The sequence below is a fragment of the Podarcis melisellensis genome (assembly GCF_964234715.1).
Source record: "Podarcis melisellensis genome assembly, chromosome: 11".
Lineage (NCBI taxonomy): Eukaryota > Metazoa > Chordata > Lepidosauria > Squamata > Lacertidae > Podarcis > Podarcis melisellensis.
This window is the reverse complement of record NC_138543.1, coordinates 46,083,959-46,099,140: the sequence shown is the minus strand read 5'-3', so window position 1 is coordinate 46,099,140 and position 15,182 is coordinate 46,083,959. Positions and strand designations below refer to the sequence as shown.

The following is a 15,182-nucleotide window of genomic DNA, read 5'->3' as shown; positions in this document are numbered from 1 at the left end:
AGGAGCTGAGCGACTGAATGCGCATGCGTCGCTCGGCGACCGTTGAAACGGGAGTCAAGAGTCGGCGGTTAACGGGCGGAGATTGGAGGCTGCGCCGCCCCGTCTTTTATATCGTTTCGGTCGTCGCTTTCTAGCCCCCTGCGCTGGACTCGCAGGGATTGCAGATTCCAGACGCGCCTCCTCTCCAAAAAGGCTTTGTGGCACCTTAAAAAGCTGGGTTAGGATGCTAGTAGTTTCTCAGACGCCGTTGAACTACAACTCCCATCATCCTTGCTGCGCGCAGGGCTTGATGGGAGCTGGAGTCCAACGATATCTGGAGGGATTTCCCCATCCTTGGTCTCAAGAGACTTTTGGAAGCGACCCTCGAAAGCCTTGCGTCGGAATAAAATTTGCTTAGTTTTTAAGGTGCCACAGGACTGCGCAAGTCAGGGATCAGCAAACTTTTTCAGCAAGCGCCGGTCCGTCTCTCAGACCTTGGGGCCCGGACTATATTTTGGAAGGAGGAAAAAATGAACAAATTCCGATGCCCCACAAATAACCCAGAGATGCAATATATATAAAAGGACATATTTTACTCATTTCCGGACCGTCCGCGGGCCGGATTTAGAAGGAGATTGAGCCGGAGCCGGCCCCTGGGCCTTAGTTTGCCTACCCATGGTGTGTAAGTTATGCAGGGCTCCTTTAAGACACGCCCCCACCCGTAACATTTTCTTAATTGTTGTAGGGACTCGTGTGTTTCAGAAAGCCCATGCAGTGAAGTACAGTTTGCCTTTCTGGTAAGTGTGCACAAGATTTCTATCCTATGTACATTCTATATATGTATATATAGGAGCAAGTCTTACTGAGTTTAATTAAGTTTGGTCTAAGGTAAGTGGATATATAAGCAATACAGCAACATATATAAATACATAAAACACACACACAAACCTTACTAGTTCACCCAATATAGGCCTTAAGAGCAGCCTTGTTAAAATATTTAAATCTCCCAGCTGAGACAATGATCGGGTATTTGATTAACTTTTTACTAAAGGACAGGTGGTCTGGCACCTTCTAAAAAAGTGACATGCTTTGCCAAAAATGATTTCCTGTTCTCAATGTCTTCTACCTGAGGCCACTAGGGTTGGAGTTCTTAATCAATTAAAGATATATCCTGATTGAGTACATGTGCTTATAAAAACTGCAGATTTCAGGCCTGTTCTCACTTTCTTACTCCTAAGAGAATAACTTTTCTAAGATTATGCATGATACAGCATGTGTGCAACATCTAAACCAGGGCCCTCCAAGATGTTGGGTTTCCTCGCAAGCCACACTTTCCAGCTCTCCCACCACTTCCAATTTCCCGGCACCATACATGTCCAGTTGTGCCCAAGTGGGGAGTTGCCTGTAGTTGCCATTTATAATCGTAAACCTCTTTTTCATAGCAAACTCTCAAATACATAGCTGTATGATTTCCACTTTTATGTCTAAGTACGTTGTGTAAATTCTATGCAAAATTAATAGAGAAACCCATTTTAAAAATAATTTTAATTGTCAGGACAAGATTATACAATGCATTTTAATCCAAAGCATATAAAACTGTTTCACTGCTAGAAAAATTTAGTAGTAAAAAAAAGAAGAGAAACAACCTGCCATTCTGCATTCTATGTGAGGTTAGTTAAGAACAGACAACACAGAACTATGATAAGCTCCACAGCTTGTTTTAATGCTTTAATAAGCATTTGCCTTTTCAGATTCCAGTGCAGTGACAGTTCATTCCACCTGAAGGAATAGTTGTGCATCACTCAATGAAGCCGTTCTAATTTAGCCTGTAGAGATTTAAAGTTCCCTGTAATTGTCTGTACAGCTAGTGTTGGACTTATGGACTGCAGTTCAACAAGGTAACAGCTAACAGCATCCAAGCAAATATTTGTGAATCGCCGCCTAAAGAGAAAGAAAGAAAGCAATTAGTTTTAGTTTATTGTTAGGATACAGAGACCCAAAACTACAGTTAGGGTCAGTGATCTTCTGCAACAAAGCTGGCAATGGGATATACTAGTGGTTGTAGCGAGATGTGTCAGTTCTGAGCAAGATGTATACAATTTAGTATGGTAAGCTCCTTCAGCAGTCTGCCTTCTTTGTTTATGTTATTTTATAAATTGCCACTTACATTATTAATTAAATTTCTATACTGCCCTTCATATAAGGTTTACAGGGCTGTTTATAATATAAAAACACAGAGTAACAAACAAAAACACAAACCCCACCACAAACACAGTTTAAAAGGCAATAGATTGTTTAACTGGCCAAATGCCAGGCAGAAGAGGAATATTTTTCCTTGCGCCTAAAGATATGTAATGAAGATGCCTGGTGAGTCACCCTGGTGAGAGCATTCCACAAGCAGTAAAGGTGCGTTCTCTTGAGGCCACCCTCCAGGCCTCTTGCAGAAAAGGCACACAAAGGCACACAAGAAGGGTCTCAGATGATGATAGCAGAGTCCAGACCAGCTCATCTGGCAACCATTTCCAGCATATGTTAAGTCTGTTTACAGCATCTGCATTCAAAGAAGTACCTTTCAAAAGCAAGAATTTTGTTAGGCTCTTGCACAAATGCTGATAATAACACATGGATGCATTCCAAAAGGTGCAAAGGCTTCTTCATTTTACTCCAGTATGGATCCTGTAAAAAAAGAAAAATACATGACAATTTGGAAATTATTCATCAACATGTTGAGTGTACTACAGAGTGCCTCATAATACCCATTCTGCATTTGAAAGAACTTAATTGTTTGCCTAGTGAGATCAAGCAGGCTCCAATTTAAAGTGGCTCCTGCTTGTGGCATCACCAGTCTTGTTTTTAAAGAAAATGAAAGAAACTGAGTAGGGGGAGGGGTAGAAATGGGGGTAAAAAAAGAGTAACAAGGTATTTTTAAACCTTTAATCATTGTATACAAGGGCAGTATGTTGGTAGGTGTGGCATTTTCACCCGTTGGGTGAACTGCACTTGTAAAATTCAAGTCTTATATACAGCTATTAAAAATACAGGAGCCTGTGGAAAAGTAGGTGGCAATAGGCTTGACAGCTGGACCTTACTAGATATGATACAGATGAGTGTAAATACAGCTGTGCCAGATAAGATGTGACTTGGCTGCAAAAGCAGACTGAAGGTGCTAACTTGGTGCCCACCTGCATATAAGACAATTTTGGGGGGGGGGGGAGGCAGCAACAAATGAAGTAGTAGCGAACAAAGGTCCTCAACACAACCTCAGAAGCAGCCGTGGCAGCAAGTTGGTATTCTACGGACCAATTTAATGAGCTCATAGAGTCACAATCTACTACATGAGGATCAATGCCTACTAACTACAAACACATTTTGAATGTCTGGCCCAGTACAAACCTAGAATTTTCTTCTTGTTAGTATCTCAGCAGTGATATACCTTTAAAAAACTGGTATTCTGTGGTCCACCCCCATCATTTGTGATGATACAGAATTTAAACAACAGATCAACAAGAAAATATGCTAAGTTTTTCCTCTTACCCGTGCTTTGAATAGGTGATCATATACTTCAAGAAGTCTTGGTAGCGGCACACCAATTTCTTGCATTGTGTAAGTTACAAAACCCACATCCCAGTTCAAAGAACAAACTTGTTGTTCTAGATACTGCACTAAGAAATCTAAGGAGGAAGAATAGTGGCCAGTGAGATGCAAATCATTTGCTGCAAAGTTTAGTTGCTATTCTTTCTTTTATATACCTGTGAATTCGTTCACTTAGTCAACCTGACAGGAAATCTACTCAGTAGATGTTTTAAAAAACGGGACACAGTGCAATACAGAAAGTTCTGAAGAGACTGTTTGAGGACTCTGACCATTTGACTTCCTAGTTCACAACAACAACTAGTTCTAGTTCAGTGATAACCAAAGGCGTTCTGCTCTTTTCAAGTTTGGCTTGTGAGAAATGACTGTAAAAGGTGTTTGCCTCACCTCCATGTGTACAGAGTGATGACTATAGGCGAGGACAAAATCCCTACTACCCTAAGTTCAAGAAAAATGGGACCTATGCATACCCATTTCTGGGACCTATGGAGGCCATAAAGAAGAATGTGTATTTTCAATACTCAGGGTATGACTCAACTGCATATGAGGCCATTACCTCTAAATGGAAAATTGTGTGCACCTTCCACATACCGTATTTTTTGCCCTATAGGACGCACCTAGTTTTTTTTGGGGGGGGGGGAAATAAAGGGGAAAAAATATTCCCCCCCCCCAGGCACGAGGCTGGCGCAGGGGAAGCCCGAGCTTCCCCCGACCCCAAAACAGCCTACTATCCGCAAGCCTAGGGAGCCGCGCCGGTCTCCCCAGGCTTGCAGAGAGCTGCGTGGAGCCCGGACACACTCTTCAGCGCGCCCGAGGCCTTGTAATGCAGGCAGCTCTGCGCAACCCTAGGAAGCCCGGCACGGCTTGGCACCGGGCTCCGGAGGATTGCGCAGAGCTTCCGGAAGCCTGGAGAGCGAGAGGGGTCGGTGCGCACCAACCCCTCTCGCTCTCCAGTTTTCAGCGAAAGCCTGTATGGCCCCATAGGACGCACACGCATTTCCCCTTCATTTTTGGAGGGGAAAAAGTGCGTCCTATAGGGCGAAAAATACGGTACTTATAACACTGCTCCTGTGCTCCACATGGTCACTACCTACAGTTACTTCTAATTCTGTTCAGAGTAATTCAGATGTTGCTTTGAGCCTGGGTACATGCAGAATCTATTTGAAACTAATGGATATGCACAGAAGCCTCCTCACAATCAAAACACATTCTTCCTTCTATTTTGCAGTTTTCTAAGAGCATTCAGTCAAATGCATATTCAAGGTGCTTTTGGGAGGGCTCCGAGTGGAGTTTATATGTCTCAGGACAGGCCTTGTGTGGAAGCTACATCCTTCATCATACATCCTTTTTATTTCTATGCTGCCTTTTCATAGTTAAAGCCATGTTCAAGGCAACTTACAATATGAAAATAATTACATAATTACAAACATAGCAAAAGTAGTCTAAACAATAAAACAGCAAAAAGAACACATCAAAATTGAACAATTTCCATATAAATAATAAGATCTAAAAGATAGAAATAAATTAATATAAATAACAGCAACCCCACCCCAAACCCCAGCCCAAGAGCCTTTTAAATCACACACATTCAGGCAAATTCTTAAGTAGGGCTTCTCCTCCCACCCACACTTTTAATAAATATTTTATACGGAATTTGACAGCTCAGCACTTGATAATACAGAAGGTACTGACTTTGATCTAACATAGACTCTTGGAAGAATTATTGGATTTATTTCCTGTTTGTTCTTTGTTTTATTCTGTTATTTTATTTTTTCAGTATCTCCAAATATCCTTAATTTGAATTATATACCTAATGGAAAATAGCGAGGTGTCCCAGCGTAGATTTTGCCAAGCATTACCATCTTCAGGCTAAGAGCCTGCATTCTGTCAGGAGCACTCATAGTCACACTGTCACTCAGCGCTGAAATAGAAAAGACACCCTTTTAGAAGATCGATTAAACGCTTGCATTTATGTTATTTCCATTTTCAACATGCAGAACCAAGTAAAAAAAATAATCATGTCAATTTACCCTCCTGCAGGTGGACTATGAATGAGTTTCCAGTTTCATAGGACTCCAGATGGTTTAAACAAAATATTCTGGTGATACAAATGATGCTCTCTCTGGGCTAAGAACACAGAAACCATGACACCAAGCTCTTTGGGAGAGTTGCTGAATGTTTACCGTTAAGAATAAAAGAAGTAGGATGAAATGAACTCATAAATAAAACCTAGACCCTTCCTTTGCAAGGGTTTTGGGTTGTTGTTGTTTTTTGCTAATTTTTTGCTAATGAATCTGACAGCCTGCGTGCTGAATGTTAAGCTACTCCACCAAGTCTATGCAGATCATATTCTTGCTAATAAACAGTTGACTCCAACTTGCATAGTGTGATTTACTTCCAGCTCACTCCTGTCAATTCCTTCCCACCCCGCAAACTGGACTGAAGAGCAACACAGAAGTGAGTCATTCCATAATGTGGTGTGTTTCTAGGCATCTCTTCTAAGTACTTGAACCTACCTTTATCAATTATTTCTTGCCAAAGTGTCTGCACTAAGATAGGATCCGAATGACCAGCGCAATGAATAATAGCCAGTTTACATTCTGAGAGTTTGAATGGATCAGCAAATTCCCCATAAAGCTGAAATTTAAAAACAAGTTTGATCATTCACATAGATCAAATGCAGAATGAAGTATAAATGGATTAATAGGCAGTTTACAGACATTAAACAAAATATTGAATAGCATAGGTAAAGGTACCCCTGCCCGTACGGGCCAGTCGTGACCGACTCTAGGGTTGCGCGCTCATCTCGCTCAAGAGACCAGGAGCCGTCGCCGTCCGAAGGCACTTCCAGGTCACGTGACCAGCATGACGAAGCTGCAACTGGCGAGCCAGCGCCAGTGCCGCACACGGAAATGCAGTTTACCTTCCCGCTATAAAGCTTTACTTATTTATCTACTTGCACTTAGAGGTGCTTTCGAACTGCTAGGTGGGCAGGAGCTGGGACCGAATGACGGGAGCTTACCCCGCCACGGGGATTCGAACCGCCGACCTTACGATCAGCAAGTCCTAGGCACTGAGGTTTTGCCCACAGCACCACCCGCGTTCCACATTGAATAGCATACCTATACCCTAAATAACAAATAACAGATAGTGCATTTCTTGTAGAGTTCCGTTATATATATGAGTGTTTTTCACACACAAGAGTTGATGTTTGCTAAAGACCGCACACAACATTGTATTATAAAAGAACTAAAATAATATGAAATATGTAAAATAAAACACTTTTAAAAAAAAAAAACTGGTGAGGCAGAGCAATTTTTCTTGATTAAGTGGAAAAAATGGTTTGGGAGATATCAGATGATTTTTTTGCACAATACAGAGAAGCCTGGGAATGTTTGTTATTATTACTATAAGATCACCTTGCTAATTTCCATCAACTCGGAATCCAGCTGGGAAATGGCATCTTGTACTGAGGAATGATGAGAACACTGACGGAGTAATGCTTCCTGTATTTGAAACTGAATCCTTGCAACCTGGTTAAAAAATTGCAATAGTCTTTAATTAAAAGCTCAGTGAACATCAGCAGTCACCTACAATTAGGTCTAACACAAAATATTTCACTTCTTACAATGACTACATATACACACAACACATATGGACTCCGAACTCTGCAATTCAAAATAGCTGACTAGGTCTATATAGGCAAAGTTACTCCTTCAGATTAACAGGATACCAATATGTTTGGGGCTTTATAAGTCAACAACTAAATCATAAACTAGGCCAGTAGCAAACTGGGAGCCATTTCAGCCACCGTGTTACACAATAACGATAGGTTGCTCGAGTTAGAATGAAGTCCTGTGCCGAAACAGTTGAGGTGGCCTCATTATGATTGTTTATTTTAGCTACCTAAATACCACTTAGTTACCAAGGTTTCCAAGTGCTGCCCATAAACAGCACATAAACATATTAACAGATGAAATCAATTAATTATTAAAAACAGGAAGCTTATCTAAAATGCCTATTTTAATATTTTATTTCAGCTGTTGAAATCTCCCAGGAACACAGTTCTGGGTTCTCCTGCATCACCCCTGACCACCTCCACCAGCTTGGTCAGGGAGATCCATCAATGCCATCTAAATTAATTCTCATACTTACTTCCATTTTCTCTTCCAATTCATGCAAAAATTCACCATCTGCAGCAATTGGTGAGATGGCTGTGGAACTCTTAGCACTCAAAATGGCACGTGCAATATATTCAAGACGCTGCTGAAGTGAGATCTCAGTGCTGTTAAATGACATAATGGTGTGACTAATATGGTAGCTTCCATGAGCAATTATCACAAGAATGTTAGCTGTTTTCAATATTTTAATCTAGTTCTTCAGTCTGTCTATTTCTCTGCAGTACGTTATTCTTTGTCTAACTGCTCTAACACCATTACTCCTGTATTTCCTCGCATCTTGGCCATTTCTTCTATACCATCTAGAAATACATAGAAACCAATAAAAATTCAGTTTTAGAAATGTTACATACAGATGCATGGTCTGATAACGTCGTCAAAACTTATCAACTGCTATCCACAATAAATTTCCTCAATGCATGTAAACGCTTTTATGTTAGCAGCTACAGCCACATCCTATGCTACTGGAGTCCCCCACACTGTATGCCATGGAAAAAAATGCTTCCTTGTTGGTGTCTTAAGAAAACATTGCTACTTCTTTAAGGCTAGTTGAGATTATACCTTTGGCATGATTGGGAGTAAGTTTGAATCACTCTCCTCACCCATAGATAGCCAAAAGAATCTCCAGAGGGGGGCTGCAATCTCTCTTCCTCCTATTTCAGGTGGGGTGCTGAAAAAAGGTCATTCCCAGTATAGAAACAAGGTGATCTCTTCCTCCTTTGGCAGAGGCTCAGGACCAGGGAAGAGAGGTTGCAGGCTGGATAGGAACCTTCCACAAGCCACATCTGGCCCATAGGCTGGAGCAGGCATAGTCAAACTTGGCCCTCTGGATGTTTTGGGACTACAACTCCCATCATCCCTAGCTAACAGGACCAGTGGTCAGGGATGATGGGAATTGTAGTCCCAAAAAACAGCTGGAGGGCCAAGTTTGGCCATGCCTGAGTTTGATGGATCACAAGTTCTATTCTACCTTAGTGTCATAAAGATTGCTCTGCAAAAATTATAACATAAGTAAATAACTAAAGAAGACTGGAAGTACTTCAACCTACCCTGGGACCTTACAGTGAAGGCTGAGCGAGCAATCAATCAATAAAAACATTAGATGCAATTACTGATAACAAGCTACCCTTACCTATGCATGTCTGCCAATTTTGCAAGTACTCTGGCCGCATTACTAAAACTTCCGTTTTTCTCAAAAAACCTCCACAGAAGATCCATATAGCGAACTTTGTTTTGATCAACTTTGGCCATACGTGCCAAATATGGCTCCAGAAAGGGAGAGTTTATCTGCAGGAATCAAGGGAGTAAAGGTAAAGTCCTATTAGCTTGCTAATGCAGTGCTTTATGAAATGTGACGATGAAGTTGTGTATCTACATTGTATTTATTTATCTTCATCAACTTGGTCTGTCACCTTACTTACTTGCAGCAGTTTATCTGACAGATCAGCTTGGACCAACCAGCTGTAAAGAGCAATACTAAAAAGTTCATCCGTAGAACGCTGGGCCAATTTTAGCATTTGTTCAAACTGCAATGAGAGAAGGGGAGGGAATTGAAAAAGATCTCTAACAGTATATTTTTATTACACTTTTAGTACTACTAGGTGTTTCCTATGCACTAGTTTAAATTCCTCTAATGAATAATACAGGTGAAGGTTTTTATAATCTTTTTATATGCAACAACAGCTGCCAGGGTAGTGATTGCTACTAAATGAAAATCTCAGGACACACCAATAAAGGAAGAGTGGATTTGTAAATTAAATGAGTATATAGAATTGGCAAAATTAACTTCAATTATAAGATATCAATCAAATCAAAAGTTAAAAATGGAGTGGAAGTATTTCGAAGATTATATGTCAAAATATTGTTCTAAAAATGACATGCTAAGAGGCTTAGAATAAAAATGTAGCAATAATAAAATCCATAAAGAAAGAAGGAAAAATCAGAATTCAACAAAAATATTTTATTATAGAATGCAAGGGGGAAAGGTAGAAAGAAATATAAAGAAGTTGAATTGCTGTGGAGGGGAGTAGAGGGTGGGTGGTGGGTTTTATAATTAGGTATATAATTATGCAGCTGTTGTAATCTAGATATTATATTTTATGTGAGGGAATCATTGGGAATTTTGCTTATTATGTGTATATGTTAAGTTTCAATAAAGATCTTTGAAAAAAATAATACAGATGAAATAATAAAAATAATACAGATGTTAGTAAACTGTACTAACAGCTTCACAATAAATTTACAGTAAGTTAGTAGTCTGGATCTGAAAAATCATACATGTCCTGAAGGGAATTTTATCGAATAGCAGGCCCTTCCTGGGCCTACTCAAGGCCTTCCTTCAGCATAGCTAAAGCAGTTCTTTGAATCCTGGATATTAGATTTATGACAAGCTTAAAAGTACTCCCTGGGCAAAGTTAATGGCAATTCAGTGTATGCCATGTTTTTTCTTACATGATGTCCTGCTTCTTCATTGCTTAGCATATTGGGATCTGATGTCAAGACAGGAGGACCAGGTTTTTTGGGCACGCTGGGAGACTGTGGAGCAGCTTTACTTTGATTGACTAACTCCTGGAGAGTGTCCGTGATGCACTTATAGCTGTTTAACCTGCAGAAAAGTGGAAACCACAGGAAAAAGACTCACTAGCAAAACCTTCCAAGCACCCACAGCAACAATTTATTGTCTTGCATATGCATGTTATTTTGTGCTAGATAGTAGAAGCTTTGATTCTTAACATCACTTCCTAGATTGCCAGAGGCTGGAATGGCTGTAGAAAATATGTAGGAATTCATTTGCAATTCAAAATAATTAGTGGATAAAGCAACATAAAGAAACGACCCACTCTGTCACTCTTCCTTGGTTACACATCTGCGGGGGCAGGGGGGACGACAATGGTGAATCTTAAAAATTTGGACCCTTTCCATTTCTCAGGAAGGTAAAAAATAAACATCAGAGCTGGTCACTTTTCCCTATCTGTGCTCACAAATACAGTTTTTTGTCGTATTTAAGGCTACAAAGCCTGGAGAGGGGAGTCCCAGTGCCTCAGGTTAAAGCCCAGCCCAGGTAGAGGGAACCTTTAGGCACTCTACTCCTCCTTTTGGCTACTTTATTTCCATAAATCCACAACCTCGGAAAACAACTGCTAACATCTCTGTCCTAAAACTCGCTTTGGGTTTTAGTAAAGCAAACAGTCTAATTTGTGAGCGCCTAAATGTTATCAAGCATCAGAACAACTTGGCCACAATAAGGAAATTTTGCCCATGGTGTGACTATTTTCCACCTGCCCATTTCGACTCTCTGGCACCCCCTATCTGCATAACCTAGCAATTCTAAAATACAGATGTGCCTTTACTCTCACAAGATTGAACGTATTGCCCTCGGCTGTACTTGAGGGACGATTCCAAGACATTCCACACGAAAAACGCTTATGTCCCTGTGGAGATGGCAGCACCAAATCGGTGGCGCATGCCTTTCTTTATAAAGATTTGAGGAATGAGATTATCACCCCTCTTTTATTGTCCATTCCAGGTTGCCCAGTCACTGCCAGTGTCCTTTCTCTTGGCAGATCAAGATGAGCAAGTGACAGCAAAGGCTGCAAGGTTTTTAGCTGGGGCAATTAGAATAAGATCCACTATTTGACTATTGATTCAAAACCTAAAATGTATTCTATATAAATGACTTTTTATTTTTATTTTTTTGTATATCGTATTGTTGTTTTATTGCTATGGTCGATGGCTGACGCAAATAAAGATTCATTCATTCATTCATTCATTCTCTGCCCTGAAGAAAATTTCAATTGTAACCCAAAACTTGCCTTTCCTGGAAAGCCTGACATCCAACAACATCTTCCTCTGGTTCTCCATTTTTGTAATAATGGAGTCCAAGACCTTGGGGATCTTTCTTCTCTGCAGCCATGAGAGAAAGTTCTACCACACCCTCATAGAAACGTACTTGAGATTAAAAAGAAAAGAAAAATACATTAACAGAGATAAGAGTGAACATAATACTACAGAAATTGACAATATGAATACAACCTATTTCAAATTAGAAAATGTGAAGTCCTAATTCTAATTATCTGATGCTGTGGGCTGCAGGGGCATCTGTGCATCTACCCACATTTTGAAAACTATGTCCCTCTGTGAAGCCCTGGAAAACTAGGTTTTCTCAATGTTTCAGTATTTTATGCAAGGGCAGTATACAGTGGTACCTCGGGTTAAGTACTTAATTTGTTCTGGAGGTCCGTTCTTAACCTGAAACTGTTCTTAACCTGAAGCACCACTTTAGCTAATGGGGCCTCCTGCTGCTGCCGTGCCGCCGGAGCACGATTTCTGTTCTCATCCTGAAGCAAAGTTCTTAACCCAAGGTACTATTTCTGGGTTAGCGAAGTCTGTGACCTGAAGCGTCTGTAACCTGAAGTCTATGTAACCCGAGGTACCACTGAAATTCGAACACATACAAAATCACGAGTACTGTGTGATTAGTTTCTGAAACCCTCAATTCACGTATTAAGTGTTACACATATGATATCAGATTTCTCAAATGATAAAATATGTCTGATGCACACAAACATAAAAAATACAGGGAATCTGAATTTTATTTGAAGGTGGAGGAGGAAATGGTGTCTGGCCATGAAACCAAACACAAGTCACAGTTACCCTGCTTGCGACTTCATTCTTCCAGGAAGGAGACAGGAGTTAGGGAGTGGGAGAGGGCGAAACGCAGCCATGAGGTTGCTTTGGAGTAGCCAAAAGTTGGCAGCAGGAGCACACTCTCACTCCGTGGTTCCTATCTCTTCTTCCTATTTTTAAAAAAGCTGTTCTGCAAAAAGCAAGAGATCTGTATCTGTTCACTGCAGAGGCAGAAGAAAGAATAGTTTCAGAGAAGACGTGGGAAGGTGCCTCCAGTTGCAGGACCCAGCCAGTCTTTCTTCAGAAGAGCCTGTCTCCTGGTGAACAGCGCAGAAAGCACACCAGCGTTCTGGGCCACTGGATGGCAGCAGATAGGGAAAAAATATGTGTTCTTTACTGTTGTATTGCATTTTTTCTAACTGTGATGTACGTGCATCACTTCCTATACTGTTTAATACTGATATTCCTGTAGCAGTTGGTCTGCAGAGAGAAAGATATGTTGATCAGCAGACCCACTGAAATTATGCTCCTAAATCATGTCCCTTTCTTTCAATGGGTGGGATTCAACTAAGTTATACGCAGAGTACGCCCACTGAAATTAAAGAACATGACTAAGCTAGGTCCATTACTTTCAATGGGTCTACTCTGAATAAAACCTAGCTGAATACCACCCACTGGGTCTACTCTGAGGATGACCTAAAACTGGAAACAGCACTATATTCATAAAGTTAAAGTTCAGTGATGCTTGTAACTCACCTTGCCTATACTGTGCACAGACATTGGCAAGATCTACCTGTGTGCTAATCTGTTGATATTCTTTCAATGACTCTCTTAGCATCTTCTCTTTTTCAGATTTGTTCTGAACTTGTCGGGACCGCTGAAGTAGTTCATTTGCCTAGAAAGACACAAGCATAGATCAAAGTCTGCATTCTTCATTTGAACTCCACACACTGAACATTCAGTGGGAAGCCAAGGCCTATAGCAGCTTTGCACTGTGTGTTGATTTACTGAGATGGAGGTTGAAGCATCCCTCACACTTAACAAAGTCAATAAATTCTTCTACTTCTTGGCCAGAAGTGATATTTTTTTGTCTATGAAATAATTCTTGTGCTAAACAGTCCCCTTATCCTTCTACAGATTGTAACACTCATCTTTCAATTATTTTCTTAAAATGATCGCAGTAGTTTAATATTAAATATCTTCCTATGACAACTGATAAATCTTAACACGTCTATATGTGTAGCACAGCATGACGCAATGCAATTCTCATATTATATTGCCCTCACTAGATGCAGAAATAGCATGCTAATGCAAACACACAACCAAACAAAAAAACCACACACCCTTCCTTCTTCTCATATTGGTTCCTATACCATACCTTGGAACAGATAGCATCATCTGTGCTGTAGAGCAGGGGGCAGATGTCTTGTAAATGTGAACTAATCCCATCAACAGCAGCATGGTCTCTGATGTAACAGTTTATGAGGGATGCAATAAGGGCTCCAGTTAGCTCTCTATCTCTAATTACCAAGTCTCTGAAAGTAGTCACCTTCAGGTGTTCCTGAAGCTCCTATGGAAAAAGCACACCCCCAATTTTTACTGTAAATTTTCTTGTTTAAATTTCGTAAGAGAGAAATCCTGCTGCATTTACATTACAACAAACCATCAAGGACAGCATAATTTACAGCACACGTTATCTTTTTTAAAAATATGCATAAGATTAAAATAACTTTGATAATGTCAGCAGTGAAGGGCACAACCTGCAAACCACCCTCCACATCTGCGTGAAACCCTTGTTTTAATAAACCAATATAAGAACTCACATCATAATTAAAAATGATTTTGGTACTTTGCAGGTTGCCTTTTAAAATAGTGAGGCACTCTGAAATCTTTAAAAGACTGCAAAACAACTAAGTGATACCTATTGTCCAGAAGATCCCAATGTTCTGCTTTGAGCAATAAAACTCCTATGTCTTCCAGGTCAAGAAGCAAGGAGTGCTCAAAGGCTCATCGATCGCCAAATATTTGTGGAATACAGTTTATCTACATTGTGATATTGCAAACAGTTTTGCCTAACAATTTAACTTGGAAGGTACTGGTTCAATAAAGCTCAAAAGGAAGGTTTGAACAATTAATGATTGGGAGTTGCTGCACCATTAAACTTCAGGTAACAGACTTGGACAACATCCCGGATTGGAATGGAGTCAGAGGAAGCTGCGCTGATAAAAAGACAGTTGGAAAAATATATACTAACAAAGCTGTATTCGATGGATGAAAGTACATGATGTTTGACAAGATTGAGAATCGTGGACTCGGGGATGGAGAATTACAAAGCGTCAAAATCAAGATGTAGAAAATATGGCAACAACGAGAGGTAGGACTGAAATGTAGAGATATGCTTCAGAGATCCAGACTGTGGAGAGCTCCGAAAAATTAATAACTATAATTTGGTCTTTTTTATTTTAGTATTTTATTTTAATTGGAGTATTATGATTGGATATATTAATTTGATGTTTTTAATTGGAAAATCAATAAAAATGATTTAAAAATAAAAGAAGAAGCAAGGAGTGCTGTGGCACATACCTTCTGAAGTTCACCCACGACAATGTTGAACTGATGCTCACAAAGAAGCTTCCACAGTGCCAAAGCCTGGCAGGTTTTCCGAACAAGTTGCTGGATGCCTTGAAGGGAGGCCTTCTCTGCTAATTGTGCCTCCGCTGTAAAAGTGAAATGGACACAGCTGAATTATAACTTATTTCTATCCCCTGAACATGTCTCTCACACACAAGGGTGAATGTGTCAAGTAAC

General features: G+C 40.3%; 1 protein-coding gene across 1 annotated transcript in view; it reads right to left on the bottom strand.

The window, feature by feature from the left end:
* Nucleotides 1-1,509: 1,509 nt before the first annotated feature.
* The window catches only part of NUP155 (nucleoporin 155), a 37,408-nt gene continuing 23,735 nt past the window's right edge, over nucleotides 1,510-15,182 (bottom strand). Inside the window, exons 22-35 of the mRNA XM_081930095.1 lie at nucleotides 14,958-15,091; nucleotides 13,753-13,944; nucleotides 13,131-13,269; nucleotides 11,561-11,696; nucleotides 10,200-10,353; nucleotides 9,170-9,274; nucleotides 8,881-9,035; nucleotides 7,726-7,855; nucleotides 6,990-7,103; nucleotides 6,087-6,207; nucleotides 5,381-5,491; nucleotides 3,514-3,650; nucleotides 2,549-2,655; nucleotides 1,510-1,920 (exon numbers count right to left, since the gene is read on the bottom strand). Coding sequence (XP_081786221.1) covers nucleotides 1,782-1,920; nucleotides 2,549-2,655; nucleotides 3,514-3,650; nucleotides 5,381-5,491; nucleotides 6,087-6,207; nucleotides 6,990-7,103; nucleotides 7,726-7,855; nucleotides 8,881-9,035; nucleotides 9,170-9,274; nucleotides 10,200-10,353; nucleotides 11,561-11,696; nucleotides 13,131-13,269; nucleotides 13,753-13,944; nucleotides 14,958-15,091 — 1,874 coding nt within the window. The 3' untranslated portion in view covers nucleotides 1,510-1,781. The remainder of the gene's footprint in view (nucleotides 1,921-2,548; nucleotides 2,656-3,513; nucleotides 3,651-5,380; nucleotides 5,492-6,086; nucleotides 6,208-6,989; nucleotides 7,104-7,725; nucleotides 7,856-8,880; nucleotides 9,036-9,169; nucleotides 9,275-10,199; nucleotides 10,354-11,560; nucleotides 11,697-13,130; nucleotides 13,270-13,752; nucleotides 13,945-14,957; nucleotides 15,092-15,182) is intronic.